The following is a 10,006-nucleotide window of genomic DNA, read 5'->3' as shown; positions in this document are numbered from 1 at the left end:
AAGGAAGGAAGGAAGGAAGGAAGGAAGGAAGGAAGGAAGGAAGGAAGTGGTTTTTTAGTGCTATGTGCCAAGCACTGAGCTTGAGTTAATCCCTGGAACATAAACACAAACTCCAAGAGAAGCCCTTCTCTCAGGGAGCTCACATTGTAGTAGGAGGAGACAATATATCTAGGAAGGGTTAAGTGCAAGTCAGAGGGAAAGGCCTCATGGTCCTTAGGATACAGCAGCAAAGTAGAAATCCTTTTCTTTAATATGAGTTCCATTCATCAAGCCCCAGTTAACTAACAGTCTTCCTACTTGAGGCCCAGTGCTCTATCCATCCCACCTCTTCACTGCCTCTAAGCAAGGGTGCTTCCTGCTCCATTTCTCTCTCTCTTTTTTCTTTTAAAAGGTAAAACAGGAGCATCCTCTTACCCAGCCAGGTGGAAAGGAGTGTCCTGGAAAGAGCACCTTAATACCAAGTGAGGTCGGTAAATGCAGTGAGCAGGTTGCCACAGTGCATCCCACAGATGACACAGAAGTTGAATTTATCATTACGATGGCCCAATGGCACAAGAGTTCATCAGGCACTTATAAGGTATATGATAAACCCAGTGACAGCGTGTATACCACTCTGATGAAGAACGAGGCTGTCCAGGATGAGCGGAAGAAACGACCAGGGGAAGAGATGAGAGTGTCGACAGGTGAAACTGGTAAAGAATACGTGAACTTAGGGATGCCCTTGAAGTCTCTGCCAAAAAGTTCCCATCTTCGTATTACATTTATAAAAACCAAAAAGAGTGAGAACGATGAACAGCAATACACCAAAAGTACCAACCAGGACTGTTTCACATTTTGCGTTTCTGCGATGGGGAGAGAAAGGAAAAAAATTGTTAAATCTTATTATGGTGCCAAAAGCGATGACTATCTGTGTGTCTATGGCTTTCAAGGAGACACTGTATATGATGCCCTGTGCAATGACGACAGATTTCTTCCCTGGGTGACAGAAAACAATTGGACACTAGTCAAGGAAGGGGTCAAATATACAAAAAATATCCGTGTGGAAAAGGTAGCAAACCAAAAATTTGATGTGATTGTTAAAGAAATTAAAAAAGGAAAATCTCAAAATGGACTTAAAGAGAAGGTTAAGAAAATGACCTTACAACAAAACTCAAATTCAAAGAAAGAAATGGATGACTATGGTACCGTCCAGGAAGTTGCACCATCAGTCAGTGCTGATAACAAGCTTTTGAAGCTAGAGATGGCAAAGAGAGACAGGAAACCAATTCCTTCAATATCGAAGCCAAAGGAAAGCAATGTCTATTTTATTAAAAAGAGCATCTTAAAAATATATACTTTTTTTGAAGAGGAAAAGAACTGGATCACAGATTTCTTTGAGAAAGAGAAAAACATTACTGGAAAAAGTGGCAATGAGCTATTTAATCTATATCGAGAAGAATTTAGTAAAGTAACTGAGGATGCCATGACATCCAAAAGCTTTAAGACACTTGTTCCTTTAGTTGACTCCATTGGATATATACATTTGACCAAGAATGGAAGATTTATCTCTGGTACTTGCTTTGTCTTCTGGGATAGGTACCTTCTTACTTGTCGACATGTACTACATGCCATCATTGGTGACGTGGAAGAACAAAAATGGGCACAGACAATTAGTGAAAATGCATTTGTGACTTTCACTGATGAAAACCCTAAATATTCCAGCAAAAGAATCAGTATTGAGCCCTGGTTTGAGGTGGAAAGTGAGACTTTGGATTATGCAGTCTTAAAACTGAAGGGAAATGAAATTCCTAAGAGTTTATTTAAGCAGAAGCAGAGCACTGAACTCCCCTGTAATGGCATGGTTTTTATTATTGGACACCCAGAAGGAGAGGTGAAGAAAATTGACATATGTACTGTGATCTCTCTAGCAGATCGGGTAAAAAAGTGTCAGACAGTTCTCCAGAATCAGCAGAAGCTAGAATGCAATCCTACAAACTGCCCTGACAAAGAGGATAGATGCATCCACATGTTCTCCTTGAAAAATTTAAAAGAAAATCAGATGATAAACTCTCAGGATTGCTTGACCTATGACACCAGTTTCTTCTGTGGATCCTCTGGCTCCCCAATACTTGATACATCTGGCCGACTGGTTGCCATGCACTCTGCTGGCTTCAAATATGACTTTCAGGGTCAGAAACAGAGTATCATTGAGTTTGGCATTTCTATCAATTCCATTCACAATGATATGAAACAGAATCATGAAAGTTGGTATACTTCACTATTTCCATACCAAGAGGATGTAGAAATGGTGAATGTTGATGATTCACCACCAAGTGTCTGGGGCTGACTCCTATGTGGGGAAAGGAATCAGCACCAGGAACTGTCTGCCCTGACGCTGATGACAGCTCTTCCATGCCTTCCCATCCATATGCCCACACATTTTCTCATAAGTCCTGCACAGAGAATCGATAACTGACATTTACATAGTGCCTTAGGGTTTGCAAAACCCCTTACAGAGATTATTTCATCTGAGCCTCACAACCCTGTGATGTGGATATCTAAAGGTAGCATACTTGCCCAAATTACAGGCTAGTTAGGGTTAGAGCTTGGCGTGTAAACCCACGTTTTCCTGATTCCAAGTCCATCCCTTTTCCCCCGCTTCATGCTGCTTCTCCAGTTCTGAGGCAGCAAGCGAAGAAGATGACACATGGTCATCCTACGTGTTCCTGTGGCATCTTGGTGATGATGAGAGCTGATGAAGGCAGACAGCCCATTGCATGGACTTGCAATGAGGGTCCATAGGATAATGGAGACCAGATATGTGAGGGATGATTAGGTATGTCTGGCTTATGGTCTAGACCACTGGAGAGAAGTACCCCCACTATCCAGCTCATAGATCCCCTGAAGGCCTATATGACTGAAATATCTCTGGATCCCCTTGTACCTCGTAAGCTTTCTCTTGTCCTTAGTTTTTACCCAGTTGGATTACTTTTCCTGTCATACGTATCCTCAATAACATCTTCATCACCACTCCTAGCCTGGAAGTCATCTTTGTCAATAGATTACAAAACAATAAAAACAATACAATTCAACAGTCACTTGTTCAGTAAGAAATCGTGTTTGGAATTGGGAATACAAGGATGGAAAACGGCATAGTCTTTGAACTCCTTGAATTTATTTTATGACAGGGGAGAAAAGGAAGAGATATGAACTACTACTACTACTACTACTATTACTACTACCACCATTGCTACTGCTACTACTACTACCACTACCACTACTACTATGACTATTACTACCACTGCTGCTATTGCTACTACTATTACTACTATGACTTCTGCTGCTACTAATACTACTACCACTACTACTACTACTATATTACTACTACCACTGCTGCTGCTGCGACTGCTACTACTACTACTACTGCAGCTGCTACTGCTGCTAACAATAATAATACTACTAATAATAATAATAGCTAACATTGATATAGCATCTCCTTTGTGCCAGCCACTAAGGAAAGCCACTAAGTGCTTTAAAATATCATCTCATTTCATCCTTATAACCACCATGTGAGGTTATTTCTATCATTATCCCCATTTTACAGCTAAAGAAGTATCTGAGGCAGGATACCTCACTCCAGGCCTGGCATTCCATCCACCGTACCACCTAGCAGTCTATTTCTACATAAGTATAATACAAGAGTGAGTGGGACGGGGAGGCACAAACATTCTAGGAGAATTTGGGGCACCAGAGATATCAGGGAAGACATCCCTGAAGAGGTAGCTTCTGAGGGGAGACTTAAGGGCCAAGAAGTCTTTTTCTGAAAGACAGCCATGGAAGGGAGTTCATTCCAGACATGCACGGGAGCCTGCTTAGAGCATGAATCATGACTCCTTTATATACACTGCTTTAAAGTTTCAGGAGTGTTTTGTTCGTTTTTCTTTTGTTTTGACACTGGGCCTCCACTTACCCAGGCTGGAGGTGTGGTAGCCACTCGTGAGCAAGATCCCAATACTGCTCAGCCCCAAAACTTTAACTTTTTCCAGATTTTAGGCCTCGGTTGATTTGCCCCTCCTTAGGCAGCAAGGCAGGCCCTTTCTCTTTCCCTCCCAAAGGCTCACCATGTTGGTGCTCCATTTAATTTGGTCATTCAGTTGGCAGCTTAGAACTCTTCAACTCAATCCACTAGCCTCCTCATCCCCAGCAGCAGAGACTACAAGGTCTGAGCTAGTCATCAGAAGGCTAGGTTAGGGGTCCAGGGGACAGAGAGGCTCAAAGCCTTCTGGGGATCCACAGGTGCTCAATTTATTTTTGTCTCCATCAACTCATGAAATGGGCAGAAACACAAAAGCATTTTCAGGTTTACATGTCCCCCTTCCACCTCCACATGCATGGTAGAGTGAGCAGATGAGAACAATTTGTTCCAATGCCACGAAGGCAGTTGAAGTAGGTGCTGTGGAGCACTTACAGCTTGGTCAGACATCAAAGACACCAAGGTCATCCACTGCATCCCAAGCCATTGCCAGTCACCTTGACTTTTGTCCTGTTGCTAGACTTTGAGGATTCTGGAAGAGAGAGTGAGGCCGATAACTTTGTGCACCTCTGCCTCACTTTAATCCAATTCACACTCAAATCAAGCTATCACTCCATGTTATCATTGGTCCTCTTGGAAAAGGAAGGACAAACAACAACAAGAAGAAGCTTGGAGGGCAGTTGTAGCCAGTCTCACTCTTGGGAACACTTGAGACCAGAGGATTGCTGGAAATTCAAAAAAGAAGATTTCCTGTCCTCAAAAAAAAAAAATCCTCAATTGTAGATAGGGGAATGAATACAAAAGGTGATACCTTGTCTCCTTTCCATTGCCCTCATACAACCAGAAAGCAAAGAAAAAAAATACGTGTCAGTGATGGGACCCTTTTGCTATAAAAGTTGAAAGCTAAGACTCCTCTTTGAAGCTTTTACCATGTGCCCGCTGCACTGAGTTAATTCAGACATGGTCATTTGTATTTTGCAACCCCTTCTGCAGCCCTTTTCAAGCCTCAGTGGGTTGCAAAGGAAGTCCTTCAATTCATCTCATTTGGATTTGTTCATTTTGTAGTTTTTTTTTTCCTTCCTCATGCTGATGAGGATTTATCCATGAGCACTCAATTGGAGAGGCATTTACCACCAAATACAGGGATTCAAATGAGTAGGAGAAATTCATCGATTCTTTTTATTAAAAAAAATCCCATAGACCTAGAGAAAAAACACCAGTTCATTATTCTGTCACACATTCTGTCATGGCTGCCATCCTATGGTGGAATAGAGAGACTGCTAGACTTGGAATCAGGAAGAGCCAAGTTTGAATTCTCTCTCAGACACTTAGCAGCTGTGGGAGCCTGGATAACATCCCCTCACAGAATCATTTAGATGTCCTTTCCCTTAGCCACTGCTCCACCAGTCCTATTTTCCATCACTGACATCAGTGACTAGTGTCAAATCATGCAAAATATTGAGGTTCAGAGATTGCTTTTGAAGTTCCTGGAAGGGTAAAGCTGGAAATGGAAGCTGGGAGGCACTGGGACTTTACATAGCTAGGAAATGTCAGAGGACGGTCTTACACCCAGGTCAACCTGATTCCAAGTCAAGTACTCTTTCCACCAGCTCACAATGCCTTCCGGAATAAAGAGACCAGAATAACTGAAGTCAGGGAGAAAGCCTGGGATGGATTGGGGGTGGGAGAAGTAGAATGGGATAAGAAGTATAAGATGAGGTTGGAAAAGGAAGCTAGAGTTCTATCATGGTGCTTCTCAGTTATAGGTCAAACAGGCTGTTACAGTAGTTGGGCTTAGGATCAGAATATACTGAGATCGTCACAGACCATCTAAAGGTTAACAAAAGGAACATATGTTGTTATAGAGCATGGAAAGGTATTCAAGGAAGGATACAGCATGGATTTAGCTGGGCACAGTTTCCCTACCTCTCTATTCACCATGGCACTCTACTGGTCAGCAGTCCTATGAACAGCCTGCATCTGGCTTTGGTCCTTAGGATACAAGGAAGTCCCTTGTTCCCAGCCTTAGTCCCAGCCAATCAAGCCTCAAAGATGGTTTCAGTACTTTTTGAGGGAAAGGGTGGGGCTCCTTTCGACTACCCATAGGTCTTATATTTAATCATTTTCTGTTTCATTACCCAAAAGTTTCTAATAAACTGAAATTTACCTCCACCACAAAGAGGCCAGAGACCAACTGGAGATAGCTATAGAAGTCAAGATAGGTAGACAGTCCAAACTCTGCTTGAATATTAGGAGTTTTCCAAACTCTGAGCTTGGAGCAATTGGGACTGATGTTTAACTGTTTGTTCAAAATAAGCTCCCTGGGGCAGCTAGGTGGCGCAGTGGATAGAGCACCAGCCCTGAAATCAAGAGGACCTGAGTTCAAATGCCACCTCACACCAAACACTTGACACTTACTAGCTGTGTGACCCTGCGCAAGTCACTTAACCCCGATTGCCTAAAAAAAAAATATGGGGGCAGCTAGGTGGCACAGTGAACAGAGCACTGGCCCTGGATTCAGGAGGACCTGAGTTCAAATCTGGCCTCAGACACATAACGCTTACTAGCTGTATGACCCTGGGCAAGTCACTTAATCCCATTGCCTAATCCAAAAAAAACCAAACAAACAAAATAAGTTCCCTAATGCCAAAGAAGAAGGATCCACCTGGATCTTAAGGACCGTTGGTCTGGTCATTATTATGGACCCAACATTAAGGACCATTAATATTGCCCCCTAGTCTTGAAATGACTTAATTTTTATAACAAAATATCACATAAGGAAACAACAGACAAACAAAATAATTAGCCTAACCTATGTGGGGGAAAGTCTTAGAAAAGTATGGTCCCCACTAAGAGGCAGAGCTCAGCCTATGTAATATGGACCCCAGTAGCTATTGCTCCTACCACATCTTAGAGTACCAGACTAAGAAGCGTAGACTTCATGCAATGGGAAAGATTTATTTGTATTACAACTATAGATATGTATGATGACCTGCTCTTTCTTCAGGTCTCCCTCGCTTTAAGGATAATATGAGAGATTTGAGGCTCAAGTTTTGGCCTTAGGACAGTCAGCCAGTTTCTGATGTGGTTAACAATTCAATAATTTTGAAAAACAATTTTTGCATTGATGTCTTTTGATATTACATTGCCTATATTTCTTCCAGTATCCATCCCTTCCCCTTCATCCCAGAAACCCAGCCTATGTTACAGAGTATTTTAAAGGGGGGAAGAAAGAGAAAAAAAGAAAACTCATGAATACATTAAAAAAAGCTAGAAAATACAAAGAACACCAAAAAAAAAAATGATCCACGCCTATGAACCTCCCACCTCTATAGGAGAGTGGAGGGAAATATCTTCTTCATTCATTATCATTTTTGTGTATGATTGTTATTCTTTCCATGTACATTATTGTAGTCATTGTGTGCATTTTTTCTTGACTCTGTTTACTTTGTTCTGTATCCATTCATATAGATCTACAATCAATATTTATTAATCACCTACTCTGTGAACACAATGTAGTCTCTGTCCTCAAGGAGGTGCAAAATTATTGGAACAAATACACCATTTACACACAGAAAAAGTATCCCAAGAGGTCAAATGTGTGATAGGAGAGACCAAAGTGACCTAGGATAAATGTGAGAAGGGCACAGACATTTATATAGGGGGACGGAGATGTATGCATTCTTCACCTTCCTTCTCAACCTCTTGGTAGCTGTTGACACTGTTGACCAACCTTTCTGGTTCTCCACTTACTTGCCTGACTTCTTCTCAGTCTTCCCTGCTGATTCACTATTCATTTCCTGCCCAGTAAAGGTGAGTGTTGCCCAAGGCTATATCCTGGGCCTTCTCTTTTCTCTACACTTTCTCAGTTGGTGACCTCATTGACTCCCAAGAGCCCCATCTATTGGCTCTATTTTGATGACTCCCACATCCATGGATTGAGGTCTACTGTCTCCTCTGAGTTTTGGTCCCACATAGCTGCCTACTAGACATCTCCAGCTGGATGTTCCACGGGCATCTCAAACTGTCCAAGACAGAATTCACCAATTTTCCCCCCCCAATCCTCCTCACTCCTGAATTTCTTTGTTACTTTTGAGGACATTAACATCCTTCCAGTCACTCATGCTTACAACCTTGGTGTCATCCTGGACTCCTCAGTCCCACCCCACAGATTCAATCAGTCGCCTAATCTTCTCATTCCTATCTCCACAACATCTCCTGCCTATGTCCTGCCCCCTTATCTCCACGCGTGCTGGGGCCATGCTATTTTAGTCCTTATCACTTCTCACCTGGAGTATTCTAATAGCCTTACTACCTCAAGCCTCTCTCTACCCCAATCCTTCCACAAAGCTCCCAAACTGATTCTCCTAAAGCAAAGGTCACCACCCGGTTCAATGAACTCCAGTGACTCTCTACTCCCTTTAGAATCAAATATAAACTCTCCTGTTCTGTATTTAAAGTTCTGCATATTAAGGTCCTCATCTCTCCAGTTCCATTCTTACAAATGCCGAGATATTAAGGGACACCCTATTTTCCAGTCAGGTTGGCATGACAGCCATCCTTTGTGCTCACCTTCTGGATGGTCCCTGAGCTCAGGCAAGCACCAGCAGGCCCAGACATGAAGCCTGCTATGAAGGGACTCTTTGTCACTAGACCACCTTGCCTCACCGTTGCTACTGTGCCTCACTGTTGCTATGTGTCACTAGGGTTGCTACACTATACTGTTTGTCTCTTTGTTTAGCCACAAGTATATAAGTCAAGGTTCAGCCATGCTAAGGCAGGTCCTCCCCAGTGGGATCGGGTCTCCTCCACTAAGGGGGAGGCCCTGGCCCTTATCCTTGTTTATAAACCATTTCCCTCACTTTGAAATTAAACTTTTTGATTCCTGACTTTCTTGTCTCTAGCTTCCTCTGTTCAGATCTGGCTGTCCACAAGTTAGAGGTCAGATTGGTTCAATTGACACAACTAACTCTCCTCCATATACTCAATGGTTCAGCCATATGGTCTTTGGGGGAAGGGGGAGAGGAAGGCTGGGGGCCAGGCTGGAGATCCAGACAAAAGTGGATACTCTTTTCTACCCTGCTGCTATATCATATTTAATGAAATGCTTGTTGATCTTTATTGACGGAGCTGTTCAATTTAGAGTTGCCTGGGGCACATCAGGGTCATTCCACTAAGAACCTGTACTGGAAGGCAATCCTTCCAGGCCCCAAGGAAGACCCCTCACACCCCACCTCCCACCTTTCAAGCAATAGCAGGTGCTTAAAAACGTTTCTGGAGTTCAACTAATTTGGGAAGTGACATTATAAAGCCTAATGGACACTATTAGGAGTCATCTCAATTAGATCTCCATGGAGGGGAGGTGATCTCAGTGACAAAAAGGGCTGGGATTAGGGGGAGTTTTGTGTGCTGGGGGCGCCTGGCCTTACTTCGAGGAAGGTGAGACCGTGGACTCTCCCACCCAAATGCAATCCGGAACTCTGGCTTGTAGGAAAGAGGATGTCTAGACCCTGCAGCAGCTAGGGGTTAGAACGTCACGCCTCCCCAGCAGGCCAGACCCCGCATAACAATATAACAAAAGAGTTGGTAGACTAGATCAATTTCATGCTTCATAGACCAGACTGGCCACGCCTCTCTTACGATGGGATGCCTGCTTAGCCAATCAGCGTTCCGTTTAGACTACATCTATCTGTCTGATTCTCTTGTCGGGCCCCAGAACAATCTTTGCTCGGAATGTCCTCTGGCTGTTTTCTCGTCAGTAGCCCGGAAGAGTGCTAAGTACCGGAATCAGCACCCTCCTCCGCGGAGCTGAGCTGGGGGAAAGGTGCGGAGGCGGGCCAGGGGACAGAGGAGGGGCCGGTGGGGGGGGGGGTGGAGAGAGAGAGGGACAGACAGAGAGAGACAGAGAGAGGAGAGAGACAGAGAGAGGGGAGAGACAGAGAGGGACAGAGAGAGAGAGACAGAGAGAGAGGCAAAGAAAGAGAGAGGAGAGAG

General features: G+C 43.5%; 1 protein-coding gene across 1 annotated transcript; it reads left to right on the top strand.

Moving 5' to 3' along the window:
• Window positions 1-391: 391 nt before the first annotated feature.
• LOC114040616 (protein FAM111A-like) lies at window positions 392-2,524 on the top strand (the record flags this gene model as incomplete). Its single annotated transcript, XM_027858725.1, has 1 exon — window positions 392-2,524. A coding segment is annotated over one exon (1,935 nt), but the record flags the coding sequence as incomplete, so codon positions are not given.
• Window positions 2,525-10,006: the final 7,482 nt, after the last annotated feature.

This window comes from Vombatus ursinus, unplaced genomic scaffold, assembly GCF_900497805.2.
Source record: "Vombatus ursinus unplaced genomic scaffold, bare-nosed wombat genome assembly UNPS02013830.1, whole genome shotgun sequence".
NCBI lineage: Eukaryota > Metazoa > Chordata > Mammalia > Diprotodontia > Vombatidae > Vombatus > Vombatus ursinus.
Note: the sequence above shows the minus strand (reverse complement) of the source record. Positions and strands in the feature narration are given on the sequence as shown.